The sequence below is a fragment of the Mesitornis unicolor genome, unplaced genomic scaffold (genome assembly GCF_000695765.1).
Source record: "Mesitornis unicolor isolate BGI_N332 unplaced genomic scaffold, ASM69576v1 scaffold43074, whole genome shotgun sequence".
Classification (NCBI taxonomy): domain Eukaryota; kingdom Metazoa; phylum Chordata; class Aves; order Mesitornithiformes; family Mesitornithidae; genus Mesitornis; species Mesitornis unicolor.
In genome coordinates this window covers 44-15,979 of record NW_010180189.1, presented here as the reverse complement: position 1 = coordinate 15,979, position 15,936 = coordinate 44, and the positions used below count along the sequence as shown (strand labels likewise).

The window sequence follows — 15,936 nt, the reverse complement described above, 5'->3', positions numbered from 1 at the left end:
TAGTCAAGGAATTTCTAAATGTTGATATGTATTGATATTTATTGATTCATGTCAACTCACACACTTTAATATTTTGATAATACATTCAAAGCAGTAAGGGCAACACTGGAGGCTGTGACAGCAGCACCTCTTAGTTCTCTGTCGAAGCACTTAGCTAACTCACAGGGAAGAGGATGAGCAGCTCATATCCAGAAGCAACTTCTGCTGCACACAGCAGAGAGCTCTCAGAGATCTTCATCCAGTTCTGCAGTTCTCTATAGCACCCACACCTTCAGCACAGACAGCACAAGACTGGTGAGCTGAATATACATTAGGCAGATAAGCACATGGTACTGGGTTCCCCATGGGAATAAGGATGTAAACAGAGCCCTTGGGGCTACGGGAATCTAGTTTTTGGAACAGGAAGGGTAAGAGAATGATGACAAGGAGAGGGAGAAGATAAGATATCTTTCTGTGAATGAATGTCACTGGTAAAGAACGAAGAGTCACAGCTGCTATCACTAGAAAGTACATACCTCAGATCATTACTTCTGGAAATCCAAGGTATAGACAGAAATTTCTTTTCCAAGAAAATAAAACCCTTCAACAGGGATCTTTTACTGTTTCATTATTTCATTTAAGTACTTAAATGACAGTAAAAGATACCTGATCCACTATTGATCCAAGCTAAAACTGGAGCCCTTCTGAGCGATATGGATGGCCATCACAGTGTAACAAATTCACCAAATATATCTCCTTATGAACCCTGTATTCTAAGCGTTTAAAAAAGTACAATCCTTTTTTATACTTCCTTTTTGTGCAAAAGTCCAAACAAAAAGAGGAAAACTAATTGCACAGAGAGACAATGAAAATTATTATTCATAAGGCAGTCACAGAAATGTATTTTGGCTAATACATTTAGTGTTTCTTTGTTCCAGCAAGTGGTAAAAATATTTCATCTCTAAGTTTTGACACTACTAAACATTTCTTTAGATTGCAGTGAAAAAATATATTATGTTCTGGGTTTCTATTGCATTTTCTTTGATGTGTAATGTCTGAAAGATACAGAAAATACTATTATTATGTTATTACCTGTTTAATCCAGTGGCGATACTCATTAACACCAAAGGTTTTTTTCATCCAAAGACCATAAATATAACCAGAGATTCCCTTTAGCACCCATTCATCTGACCTGTAATAAGAAAGAAGCATGAATTACAGCACTTCAGAAGGTATTTTGTAAGGAGTGGTATTTTTGACCAGCTCAAAATAGCCACAAATTTCAGCAGGTTATATAACTTCTCTAAGTCAACAGGAGTCTGATGAGCTGTGAACCAATTTATGTAACTTGGCACCTGGACAGGACTGATGAAACTGAAAAGCCAGTGAAAACTGAACTTTTACCACAGAAGCCCAGATTAAAATATAAACCCAAACTATTTTAGCTGAAACTGTAACAATAACAGAGGAAATAAACACTAAAATTAAAACAACTGCTAACATATGATCTTTATTTTTTGATAAACATCTTAATGCAATGCAAAAGATCTGGACAGCAAGTAAACAAAATATCTCTCTCACAATCTGGTGGACACACATTTAAGCACCTCTTTTGAGAGTTATGTTAAAAGAGGAAAAAAAATACAGACAAAACCAAAACAATGACCATGAAATGGAATTCTAAACACTAAAGTGATGTACAGACTATAACGAAGTAAATAAAGGCACAAATAAAGAAGTCATTACAAGAGAGGAAAAAACTGACTTTGCAATGGAAGCAGACTAGAAATAAGGAAGAGAGCAACAGAAATTATAATAATACAAACATCAATATAAAAACATGTTGGTTTCTTTTTCTTCATGCCAAGGATACTCCAGGACATACACTTCTGCCAGGAAAAAATAGGCTCCTTGTCCCTGATACATAAAGAGTGTGCAAAAGACTTTAAAATAAACTCTGATCAGAACTGCAGGAGCCAGCTGGGGGAGATTTTCTGAGGGATGGAGTTATAGGCAGCTTACCACCCCGATGAATTTGCCCATTTGACACTAATTTCTACCTTTCCCCCCCGAACTTCTTCGTACTTTATTAGTTCTGTGCTCCAGAAATACTTCCTACACAGGCTACACTTCTACATCCAAAATATCAGACAGAAATTTACTCATAATGCAAAAGAGCCTTCCCTTTAAATTTCCAGGCACCAAAGCACACAACAACATTCAGTAGCAACAGTTTCTGAGAAGAGACATGTTCAGTCTCTACAGTCATAAGAAACTTCGTATCTCACATTCACTTCTCAAACAAACAAAATCCCATGGGTTTGCAATTACTGAGTGGGTTTTATTTTTTTTCCTTCCTTCTTCTACAGTTACTATTTCACTTATTCTTCTGATAAAATGCAACATGCAAATGAAATTTTTAGTTTCCTAGATTCTCCTCATTTTTTAAAGAATGCAATGGTAAAATACTTACCAGGACATTCTGGATATAAAACACCCAAAGAACTGCTGGGCCAGGGCCTGTGCCAAGCACCTCCTTGTCAGTGGAGTTTCATCTATAATCATTGCGCTGTGTAAGAGATTTGTGCTGGACCCCCATAAAAAGAAAATAACACAATATGAGCAAAAGCTCCAAAGAAACAAATTAGAGACCTATTAAAAGCCAAAACAAATAAAATAATTCCTTCACTGGTTTTCAAATGAGATAGTAACATCTTTTTCTTTCATACTTTTAATCCAGGCAAATCTCCTGCTATTATCGTCTATCTACAACTCTGTAGAGCCAAAGTAGTTTGTTTTAACTGGTGAAACTCTTTTGGATTCCTGGTACCCCACCACAGCTGAAGAAAAATAAAACATAATCAAACTTCTGCACTTACTTTGATCTTAAATATTTCATGCATGGTGTTTCTAATGCAGAAAGAAAACCATTGCCAATTTTTCTTCTTAAAGATACAAATTCAACATCTTTGTAACAGATAAAATTGGAAATGGCATTAAAAGCCCGTAATGTCAACAAAAGCCAGTCTATTCAAACTAGAGAATCCAAAACTGAGGCTATAAAAATAATAAAAGCTACACATTTCTCAATAGTCTTGAATCTAGAGCTTCTAAGCCTGTGGATTTAGGAGGTGTAATTTTCTCAAAAACTAACCTGAAAATACTCATGGATGCATAAGCAGCTACTTCAATATAAGCTTCATCTATAAAAACAGTTTTGAAACAGGAATATGGATAGCGGCAGGTAAGAATCTCCTCATAAAATTCGAACACCTCATGAAGGTATGACGTGGTATGTTTGAGCAATGGCAGAAGTTGTGGTAAGCAAAAGTGAGTCACCTACAGACAGGAAAATTTGGTACAAAACTGATGAAATTCATAAATACCAAGTACGTTACATAACAGAAAAAATACCCCACAACATAACAAAAATACAGCTGTTGTAAATTCAGCAGAAAAAAGCATTTTCAAGCTGTGATAATAATGACTATCATAGCAGAAAAGTGCACCAGGATGTCCACCTGAATTATGGCATTGTCTCTTAATGGTGAGAGCAACAACAGGAAAATAATTTTTAGCAGGCAATGTACAATAAGTACATTGAGGGGACATAACTCCCCTCAGTTGAAGAAGAACAGGGAATTGCTTGAAAGAGTCCAGCGCAGAGCCACAAAGATGATTGAGGGAGTGGAGCATCTCCCTTATGAGGAGCGGCTGAGGGAGCTGGGTCTCTTTAGGTTGGAGAAGAGGAGAGTGAGGGGCGACCTCATTCATGTTTATAAATTTGTAAAGAGCGAGTGTCAGGAGGAAGGAGCCAGGCTCTTCTCAGTGATAGTCAATGACAGGGCAAAGGGGCAGTGGGTGCAAGCTGGAGCATAGGAGGTTCAACCTGAACATAAGGAAAAGCTTTTTTACTGTAAGGGTTACAGAGCACTGGACCAGGCTGCCCAGAGAGGCTGTGGAGCCTCCTTCACTGGAGACATTCAAAACCCGCCTGGATGCGTTCCTCTGCAACCTAGTCTAGGTGATCCTGCTCTGGCAGGGGGATTGGACTGGATGTTCTTTCAAGGTCCCTTCCAACTCCTAATATTCTGTGATAACAATGTCTACCTAGTGTCTATCATTTACAAACACATGACATTTTGCTTTGACTTTGCAATCCAAAGTCTTTTGGAGTTAAAATTTTTCCTTTTATCCAGTAAAGAATTAGCTGTTTTCAAATCAGTCAAGCCGTACTACTGGCTTTAGAAGACTTGTTACAGCTAAAATTACAAGTAAACTTGCATATTAATTTTTTCCACTAACTTATGATGCAGCCCACAACACTGCCTTCCGCTGTGACACAGGAACCACGTTAAGAATGATAGATAACTTCAAGTCAGCTCTACAGAAATTAAACTAGAGAAATTTGTAAGTTAAGGTTTATCAAATATCAACAACTGATTTTTTTTTTACCAGCTCCCATCTTTCACAATTATGTTCCATCAGTAAAAGTCAATAGAATACTATTGCTGGAGGTATAAAATCTGATGTTTGCTTTTGTATTAAGTAAAACAGCTATTTCACAGTGTTTTCTTATCATGCTTTCAAAATAATAATATGCAGGTCAGTCCTTAAGCTAAAATGGTAACTTAATCTGCCTGCCAAGTCTATCCTTATCCAATCTGAAACTACTGGTGTAAATATGAACTGGTGGACTTACATATTATGGCAACAATCTGCTAAGAATAAAAACTCAATGCCAACTTCAGTTCAGAAGATTACTCAACTGTGTAACAATTTTCATCTACTACCAGCAATACAATGGATTTAAAGCTACTTTCAAAAATATGCTGTTACTAACTCCAGTTAAATTAGCTCCATAAATTCAGGCACAAATGGAATTACTACTCAAAGTCTTTATTTTGGAGATACATTTAAATACAGGCATTATTAGACAAATTTTATCATATAACTGTTCTAATAGATGTCATATCTAGACATACCCAAATTTGACCATTATGTACTGGTTACAACATAAAAACTGTCACTAATTCTTTACAAAAAGAAAAACAAAAAAAGAAGCCTCTATGAAGATTATTACCTCATGCATATATGGATCAACAAGGATTTCAAAAGGTCCTATTGCCAAGGAGATGTTAGAAGCTGCAGTTGGAATGGGCAGCATGTAGTGAAAAGTCTTCTTTCTCATATCATGGGTATATACAGTTTCCACCAAATCTCCGTTTGAAACAGCCACCATTGCAGCATCTACAGTGTACTCAAGTTTCCAGGTACACAACTCAGAATATGAATCAACACAAGGAAACCAAAATCTAGGGAAGTTAGGATTGAGGGAAAAAAAATGGTTAACAACTATACTTCTCTTTTTCACAGATGCTTTTTCTCTCAAGTTCCAAACTATATTCCTAAATACTTTGCACGTTAACATACTGACTCCTACTATACATTAATTTCATAAAGCACTAAAAATTTCTTTGCAGTTACCTCCAGCTGAGCTATGAAGACTGGAAATCCTAGTTACTAATCATTAGATGCTACTTCACATCAGTAAGCTCTTTTCAAGCACAAATTAAATTTTAGAATTTATCAAACTTACAAGAATTCAAATAAATTATTCACATTTCCTACACTTCAAGTTTATATAGGGAATACTGTCTAACATTCAAAGACAGTTTCCTTACCTTGTAGAATTTTGATAACCACATGAAAAGACATGAGCTCCTCTTTCTGCCATGTTGCCCTCCATGTTGGGTACCACAAAATGAAGGCCTCCTTTCGGCTGGTCCAGAGAAAAGTTTATATGCACCTTCAGGACTTTTAACTCTGCAGCACCAAGACCAAAATTAGAGTAAAGATATACAACTTACAGGAAATTATTTCAGAATAATAATTTTGTTTTGGTCTTTCTTTTTTCTTGGTCTTTCAAGATTGTGTTTCCTTCATTCTCATGGACTTCCAGATCCACTTACAAAGCACAGCTCAAAAGTTTATGGAACTGAGATCTCTTAAACTGAACTTAAAGATTCTTATAAATTTGTATCCTCTATTAATTAATAAAAATTGCATTTGGAGTTACATCTCATCTTCCAACTCCCCAATAGCAAAGAATCTTTGCACAGTGATTGTACCCTAACCATGTTCTCCTTTTAAATAATTTTCTACAAAAACTGCATGTTACAGGCACATTCATAAAAGACATGTTAATGTCATTTGCAGTTTCTTAAAACCTCTTATTAAAGGTTTTCCTGTAACTGAAGTGTTTTTGCTTTGGTTTAGTTTCACTGAAATCTCACCTATGAATGGGCTGGCAAGAAAAGAAATTCAGGCCTATAGTGAAATTTACCCAGCAAGTTTCACCATATTTTGGCATTCAAACTCTGAAAATGAAAATTATACCCGTTTGAATGTTTTCCCTTCTAGGCTTGTAAGTAACACAACAAGAATTTAAACAAAAATTAAAGAAGTGTCTTTCCCATTAAGGTGTATCTAACAACACTGTGTGAGTCAGCTTCACGATATAATTGTTTTTTTCTCTCTCACTGGTCTCTCGAATCCACAGGAAAAACTGATAAAACCACGTAAGAAAACCAAAACATGAAACTAATAAAATCCATGTAAGAAAATAATCAATGAGGGATGGTAATTTATTTAAAAAGTTACTTGTTCCAGGATCTAGTATACCAGTTTATAAAGTAGTCTACTTTTCACTATCGAATCACTTTTAAACTGATGTGAAGTTTAAGTGAGATGGGAAAAAATTAATATAGCATTTTTAAGCAATACATATGTAAGCATATCCTTGAAAATTCTTTTCTTTGTTGACTCATATATATTGCAAGCAGATTCAGTTATAATTTAGCACTCAACATACTCCATTACACCCACATCCTCATGTATACTTCTGGGCTCATGAGCACCCAAGAGTTTGTTTACAGTGGGTCTTGAGAAATCTTGCAACCACTTCTCCACATTACTGAGAGGTGTGAAGGTATTTTTTCAGACTTCAACTAGAAAGATACAGGTGAGGAAAAAAAGGAAAGAGTAACCACCATTTCATAATGTAATGCTATGTCTATTTATTTAAATCTACTATGTGAACTCACAGCTAACAACTCTATGGCATCTTAAATGAAGCTTTCAGTATGGTCTCTCTACTTTACCATCAACGTGCTTCCACAGCTCCGAGGGAACCTTAATGCAGAGCTCTCCATTGCCAGCATCTGGGTCCACAGCACTGACTGCGGCAGCATAGGCATTGGAAAAATAGTTGAGATTCCTCCTGTCGGAAACACCCAGTTAATTCTTAAAGTACACGCTGAACGACAGAAAAACACTTGAAGTTATACGACTTCTATACAAAATTTCATACTACATGTTCAACCAAGTATACTGTTCTGTTTTCAAAGGAGTGAAGGGAAAAAGAAGTAGTAAAGATTAGATTTCAAAAAACCAGAACTTAAAACTAGGTTCTTATAGAGGTGATCCATGATCTAAAAGACTTAAGCAGTAACAATCCCCAATAAATTTAATGAGAAATGCTCAGTGCTTTTTACTTCCCAAGAAGAGTAATATTTATGCTTCTTGGAATAGCAATTAGAATTTCTTGGTTTAGAACACTTTGCATTAAGTCTGTATGTTTATTCTGAAGATCTGTCTTGAAGATCTGCCTCCTCATATATTGCAGCTTTGCTTTTAAGTTGCTTTTCCATGTGCAGCAAGATCTTAGCCTGACAATTTCCGCCCCCCCCCTCCCTCCACTTAGCTTGATGGACAGAACTAGTTTTCCTTTATGCTCTTTTATACATCACATAAAATACTAGATGCTAGAGTTTTGGCTTTAATACACTAAAACACAGAAATATGCATTATACTTTTTAGTACCTAGAAACTATTTTTTTAAATTTTAAATCATTCATTTATTGAGGATGCAGGCACAAACTTTTGTAAACAGGTTTGAGCTGTTTAAGCTACTATATATTAGCTGCTAATTGACTGCACATTTCATTCCAAAGTAATACCATTATTTCAGTTATGGCTTAGATTAACTATTTTATATTGAAATGCACAGGAACATGCAAGTGTCTGCTGTTACAGCGATGATGAGCAGGACATTATTTTCTCATTATTTAATGTGATTTTGTTCAGATACTGGAGGACTGACCAGTCAAGTTACAAAATAATCTTCGTTTTGCATCTTTACACTACAGCTTTTACACTTTTCCGAATGGATTTTTAAGCTCTGTAAAACATGGAAGCAACACTTTTCTTAATTCTAATCCTCCAGTACACAGAGTTCTTCAAAAGTTTGCACAATTCTACAATGAATAGAAAGTGTTTGAATTATTGATCACATGTTTTCCCAGAATGTTGAGCATTTAGGTGTGTACCACTGATGGATTCAACCACTGTGGGAGCAGAGTCGCAATCAAGCATAAAGCTATCTGCAGCATTACTGCACCACAATGGAGTAAATTAACTTTTGGCTGTGGACTCCACTCTTCCATGGAATCTGAAGTCCACACAAAGCAGACATGATCTCATTTCAGGATTTTACTTTCATCTAACCATTCTCTATTCACCACCCACAGAGAAAACAGCATTCAACCCAAATTACAGTACCGTACTTGGAAGAATGAAGGGTAATTAACCATGCCAGGATCATCATAGAAGTCTAGGTATGTCAAACACCATGCTTATATTCCTAGCCTTCCACATCTAAAAAACTTTGAAATCTATTGAGAACATATTTTCATGCAGCTCTTGATCTTTGGCAATAATAGTGCACAAAATCCCTGGCAGCACTACCAAGACTGAGAATGTCAGAAGCAGTAAATTTGTTGACTTTGCTTGGAAGCTTCTGAAAACAGGGTGTGAAGAGTGAATGAGAGTATACGAGTATAGAAACACCTAAAACCCAAGTTTTAATACATAATCATTTTTTCATTTTTCATGGCTGAGGCGTACCCAAAGATAGGATACAATGCCAACAAGCATTAAAACTACAAGGTCGAATTCATACACTGGAATATACTACAACAATTCAAACCAACTTAGAACTCCAGCTGATGTGCTGTCTCCCAGTCTCAGCCACACATTCCTGCGCTCTCACTCATTAAGGAGACTACTCTCATCCGGCCCTGTGGTGATGCAGCTCAAAGTGCCAAATGGGAAAAAAAAAAAAAAAGTGGGTTGTTCTTTTTGCAGATATCTCTCAGTTGGTTCAGCTCCCTGACCTGACAACGCTGAGGGGTCAAAGAAGTGCTACTACTGAGATGTGAGGGACTGTCAATGGGATCATAACCACCACAACTGATGTCTTCAAATGGCATCCTAGGAAGGCAAGGAAATATCACTGGAAAAACTCTCTTTAAAAAACAACTGTGTGAATAAAACTATCTTAGTAATCAACAGCAAACAACAGTAATATTCTGTTAAGACTATAAAGTCTCAAAGTTTTTCTTTTTAATCTAAACTGGTTCTGAAAATTCACAATTACTGACAGGGTATCCCCTTCCAATTCACCAGTGAGAATTTTTTCCAAGTTTGAGAATTGTGATGAGCTTGTGGTTACCTTTTAACCATCAATCAGTTTGTAGACAGGAAGATGTTATGATTTTATAGCAAGAAAGGTAGACTCCATCGGGTTTAACATTTTCCGGAAAACAGTCTATTTTGATATTTCTATTTTTGTGAAGTGTTCCAATTCAAATGGGTGACTCATTGTAAAAGGAATCCATTAAAGGCTTAGTACTATAGATTAACTTTTTCATAGGTTGAACTAGTCACAATAAACTGGATATGGCCATTTTAACAAAGGCAGAGAACATGCCAAAAGTTACAGCCCAAGGAACAAAGATAAATTTGTCCTAATGCTAAATGTAGATTGACAATGAAAAAGTAACACGCATTCATGTTTTTTCCTGGTAGAGATACACTATATTAGCAGAATTCACCCAAAACACTGTTCATTACAGCCCAAGTGCATGCTTGTTGACTGACTAGAAACAAGCAATCCTGCAAAGACTTATTTTTTAAAGCTACTCATTGATTCTAAATATCTCCATAACAACTTACCATAGCATCTCTCACTACTAGCTGCAGCAGTACTACTTAACTGTTACAGAGCCTAAACATAAAGTCTACAAAGAACTTTATTCATACAGTATTTAACATCAACTTGGCAAAATAAGTTCTTTGATCCACATGTAATTTATTACTCTCCACTACTTACAATTAACTTATCATTCTACTTGGCTTTGTAGTTCAACCTCAAATTATATGATATAGCATATACTATAAATAAAGCTTATTTTTATATATATATATGTTATATACATACATATACACATGTAGGTAATTTATTAATAAGGCAATGATCTGAATCTTTGGCACACTAAAATATAAAAATCAATTTTCAGTCTTGCTCAAAGTTAAGGGCTTTGCCATCTCTTTCTTCAAATGCTCTCTTCATTTCCATTAATTTCTAACAAAATCTGTCATGAATTTAAAACTAGATAAACATCACACCACTGGAAATGAAGCCTATTCATTATAGCAAAACAACACATGCTCAGTTCACCAGTAATTTTTCTATTTTGTGCATAGGTTAAAAGTTTGATCACTGACTTTTCAGAAGTAAGACTACTGCAAGACATGCCCTGAAGACTACCACACTGCTCTCTCTCAGAACTTACTGCTGCTTGTAATTAAGGCAAGAGTGAAGTTGGAGGGTATCAAAACATCTTATTTTTAATGTTTAAAACTACAGGCTTCAAGTTAAAAAATAAAAAATAAAAAAGCTGGGCTAGTGAATGAACAGGTATACATAGCCAAAGGTTAAATTTACACAGAACAGAGTACTTACACACAGGAAAGCATTATGTGCACATTAGCTAGCTATACAATAACGTATCTCCCTTTACACAGAAGTAATAATAAAATGCAATAGCTTCTCAATCCTGCACCACAGTCATCACACAAACACATGAAGCACATAACCAAGTAAGAGCAGGACCATCACAAACTCCACTTAACACAGCTCAAACCACCGCATTAAAACTCCACACTTTTGCTGTGGCTATTTAACAGTTTATATTCTTACCCACAAGATTAAGAAAATAGGTCTCCTTGCTTGTTTTAACATAAAAGGGGTGGAGATACAAGCAGTTCTCAGTACTCAGAATACACTCTGTGGGATTTCTGCATACTACAGCCCAGAAAAATAAAACCCATTTCTCTTACATTGATAGTATTGAGAAAGCAACCATTTACAAGGAAAAGGAGGAAGATGAGGTGGACAGAGGCAGCTGTAACACTCAACAGCCCTAAGACAAGGAAGAGAATGTCCAAGTTTAAAAGTATGAGCAAAATGGGATTCTCTGCCACCTTGTGTACACATGGTAAAACTATGTGAATTACTTTATACTTTACAGCACTGTTCAGATGTTTGCTCCGTCAGGAATTGACTGCGTTACCTATAAATAAAATATATTTAATGCACTAATTAAAGGTTCCTAACATTTCTTATAGAATTCACCAACTTTTAACTACCTTTTCAGTGAGGGGTTTTTTTGTCATTCAGCAGAAGTGAAAATATACAAGACCAAAACCAATTGTTTCACCTCTAGCAGCACTGAAAATGTGAAACGGCAGAGACCACATGTCAATGATTTTTGGACCAACAGATGATAAAACCCATAAGTATTACTTGAACTGAAAACAAGCTGAATGTTCAAATTCAAGACACTGAAAAAAGCTGATCTGACAGATGATCTCACCCAAGAAGTAACAGAGAACATCATGGTGAGGCAGAAACAATTTCAGCTGACACTGCTTGCATTATTGGCCTTGGTGACAAGATATGAAGACTACAAATTACTGCTGTTTCTAGAAGCAGTTCTTTGTAAAGAAGGGCAGAGGAAATCCACTTATGAATTTTTGTTGAGGAACCAATTCTAGAGTTTTTAGAATTCTAGCATTTCTGTTTGCAATCCTGCCTTAAAAGCAGGGATGCTGTATTTAATCAAAATGTAGCTATGGTCATGTTTGACACACAATTGTGACCAGGGACTTAAATGGAAAAAATACACATTTCATGTAATACGTTGTAACCTATGAAGCCTTTGATTTCCAAAATAAGGAAGCAGACTAGTTTTTCATTAAGAATATTTGGTGACCTCCGTCTTTTGTAACTATGAATAACACAGGAGATACGGAACACAAAGACTTTCTATTAAGTCCAAATAGCAATGTGAAAACCTGCAGCAGCAAAGACCACAGGCCACTGTAGCCTTGTGTGAGACAGGATTTTACTTTGCATGCATAGTTCCCAAATTTCGTTCACTGCTCTTAAACAGGGTAATATGAAAAAAGATGATGTTCCACTATACCACTAGGACGCTAAACAAAAAACCTCACTTTCTCCTCTAAACAACAGAACATGAACATAAGTTTCAGTAAAATCAAAAGAGAATACTTGGTGAAAGCATTTGCCCATGCTGCTGAGCAAACTAAGTGCAATCCTCTCATGTGAAACTGATATGAACGTAGTTGCAGCACTGTAAAATGTTCTCTACAGGAATATAAACAAAATGCTATTGCCATAATAATGTAACCAGATTTTATTTAAATAAATAAGCATAAAAGTTGGGCATAGATAAATCTGAAGCCCATCAAAGAAACTATTTTAGCCAAATATATTTTCTTACTAGTGAAAAAACACATGAGAAGAACAGTTCCCTAAGCAATGAGAACACTGCTGGCATTCACCACTTCCCCCCCCCGCCATAAAGTACTTCTAAAAGTTTCCGATAACTTTACAAAATAATACAAATATAAAGGAATTCTAAAGAACAACAGCCCAAGAGTCAAAATAATTGCCAAAATACTTTACCAAAATTAAGCCACGATACCCAAGGTTAACTGTTCTGTCTGAAACTTATGTTACCATTAAGAAATCACCAGGTAAAACTTGCCAGAACAATAAAATAGGTCATGTTTAACAGCATCAGAAGACACCACATCTGCAGAACTTTAAAGACATCACGACTTACTGCTTTGACTCATGGTGACAAACCTCCAGCGTTGGATCGTTATAGATGAAAGCTGCTTCTAAATCGTTGACTCTTACTCTGTAAATCCGGCACTGTTTACTGTTCAGTTTGATTCTATTCAGGTTTGCAACGGTGGGAAATATCGTCAATTCCACATAACCCTATGAAAACACAAATCAAAATCTGCTGTAAAATCTCTATCAATTCATGCAGTCGAAATATATAAAGACAATTCTTATCAATGCTTTTCAAATGAAAATTGTAGGTAAAAAAGGTGGTAATTTCTTTTAAATAAAAAGGAAACTGCTTTGCCCTTTTAGATGTCTAGAATGTTTCCATTCGTATGATTCAACAGGTGAATTTTCTCAGCTGTGAAATAAAACAAAACAAATAAAAAAAACCTTCAAAATTACTGACAATCATGCTTGTTTTACTGGAAATAATCTGTCTCTATGGACCAATTCCAAGTTACAAGCATCACTACATCTTCAACCCTATGTTTTAGGTTTTGGTATCTGAGCTTGAGACACTGATTTTTAAAACATTAGCAGAATCCATTCAGGCAGATATCTAAATGCACTAAAAGCCTCAATGACTTCAGGCCTGAAATCGTGGAAGTCTCTTCAAAGCCCTAGAGAGCTCACATATAAGTACAAAACTCTATAACCCCATCCCTAACATCAGCTAACACTGCCGTGGTCAATTTTGAATTGCAAATTGCTTCGTAATATTATTTACATTCCAGTGACTTTCTTTTAGAAAGCTTTTCCTTACAGAGATTAAAGTGTTCAAAATCGGAATGTATTTTATTTGATGCATCTCAAGGAATGAGAGACTTGTGAACATCAGATTAGGAAGTATAAAATATAAAAGAAGCTGAAGAACGTCATTCATCTGTGTGTGCAGTTATTTCCTCTAAAAGCATCAAGAAGCCCCAGACTGTTAATTTCTACTTTCACATTTTATTAAAAAATACTTACTACAACAGACTTTCTCTGAAAATTTATGTTGTTGATACAAACTACCTGGTGAGTTGTGCTGGAAAAAAAAATTAAAATAAGTAAGGTTTTGAACAAATGCTACCATTTAAAATAATATTTTATCCAGATTTTAAAAAACAGAGAGCTGATACAGGATGAATGTACATAGAGATAAATAGTGCATATAGCATATATTTATATAAGGAGAATTCATGATGGTCTAGGTCTCTCACACGGTCCAAACCAAATAATGAATAGAAGTTGCACACAAGGTCAGAAAATTTCCAATAAAATCGAAGCATAGTATCGTAACAGTATGAATATTACGAGTAATAGAGGAAGGTAACAACATCACTTTTGAACATTACGTAACAGTTTGCAAAAATATGGTATTACTATGGCATAGAATCAAGTTCTAACAGTTTAGTAACGTGCACTATTGGAAACAGTTCTCAGTTGTAACATTTGTAATCAGAGATCTGTGGAAAATGTACGTGATAAGTTAGCGCTCACACGTAATTTATGTAAGCGGGTACTATATCTCAAAAAAGATACAGTATGTGTTTTTACAATTAGCGTGTCGCAAGAATTTATTACCTTAGGTAATGATTACATATCAATCAAGATAGGTATTTTAAACATGTCAAATGAATTTCCTTAAATTTTTAATAACGTATTAGAACACCTGATAAATAAAACTAATTTTTAAAGTGGAAAAAATAATAATAATTCCAACTTTTTAAAAACTTTAGAAGTTATTTATATATTTTTTCTGTAGTAGGTGGCAACTTCACAATTCACTGTAGTGTTATTCGTGACTCAAGACAGAACCTCGTAATAATTCAATTTCTATGCCACACCACACGTTACATGCACATGGAGCCTGTGCACTAAAAAGTGATTTTGCTTCAGTTGAGCAAGGTCAGTAAAAATTCCTACAAAAGAATGATAACGTCTAGCATCCAGTGATGGATGCAAACATTACCTACACATTAAAATGTATATGATAACAAGAATGATCCTACTTAGAATTACATTTGTGTTAAAGACTTATCAAGAAAACGAGGTGGTATAAACAGAAATACATAAAGATTCACAACCAACTGCTTTCCAGCTTGGTTACAACCAAAACAGTGAAGTGTGTAAAAATGATAATTTAATTAACAAAGCTGCTTGCTACAAACACAAGAATTTCTATATATATTTAAAATAGCCCTAAGGTAAAAAGGTTTTGATACAGCAGTAAGAATGAAACATGGTAGCATGGTCCATAGAGCTAATACTGCATGGAGAGATCTCCAAGGTTTGAAGAACACAGTGTAAATCTAAAATGAGAATGCATGGTTGACAGACTCACTGTCCATGAGCGAGCCCAGTTACACAAGAAAACAGACACCTACAACACACATTTTCTGAGTGCGAGCTACACCATAAGCAATAGTTTCAGCCTCTTCAGGTAAATAATTACTGATCAGCCTGTAGTCTGCTTTAAATTTACATGAGTCACAGTATAGAAATTTAAAAAAAAAAAAAGGATACTTATAATTTATATGGTCGTGGGCTCTCAAATCCTTTGTCTCCTTTCTTCCTATTCATCCTGAACAGCAGCACTAAACACACACTACTGGCCGTCAGACTGGCACCAACATCATCCTTGCCTGACAGGTCCTTTGTTTTCTTCCTGTGCCAAGATGTATTTGATCACTCATCTCCCCAGCAGATCTGCAACTCCCAAGAGTCAGGCATCTTCTGCTCGAATAAGCACCACAGTTACAACACAAACAGCATTCAGTCTCTCTACATAACTTCTCTCTGCACCGAGGGTACGAAACCAGTTCAGAGGCGCTGCGTGCTCCCTTTCCGCAGAAACCCCGTGAATCAACCGGCTCAACGGGCAGCGGAGGTGGCAGCTACTCAATCGG

General features: G+C 35.8%; 1 protein-coding gene across 1 annotated transcript in view; it reads right to left on the bottom strand.

Annotated features, from left to right (window-relative positions):
* TAF2 (TAF2 RNA polymerase II, TATA box binding protein (TBP)-associated factor, 150kDa) overlaps window positions 1-15,610 on the bottom strand; it is a 39,869-nt gene extending 24,259 nt beyond the window's left edge. The window contains exons 1-9 of the mRNA XM_010183030.1: window positions 15,558-15,610; window positions 14,015-14,069; window positions 13,035-13,195; window positions 7,143-7,261; window positions 5,664-5,805; window positions 5,063-5,294; window positions 3,134-3,318; window positions 2,453-2,566; window positions 1,072-1,171 (exon numbers count right to left, since the gene is read on the bottom strand). Of these exons, the coding sequence (XP_010181332.1) occupies window positions 1,072-1,171; window positions 2,453-2,566; window positions 3,134-3,318; window positions 5,063-5,294; window positions 5,664-5,805; window positions 7,143-7,261; window positions 13,035-13,195; window positions 14,015-14,069; window positions 15,558-15,610 (1,161 nt within the window). The remainder of the gene's footprint in view (window positions 1-1,071; window positions 1,172-2,452; window positions 2,567-3,133; window positions 3,319-5,062; window positions 5,295-5,663; window positions 5,806-7,142; window positions 7,262-13,034; window positions 13,196-14,014; window positions 14,070-15,557) is intronic.
* Between the last annotated feature and the right edge of the window lie 326 nt (window positions 15,611-15,936).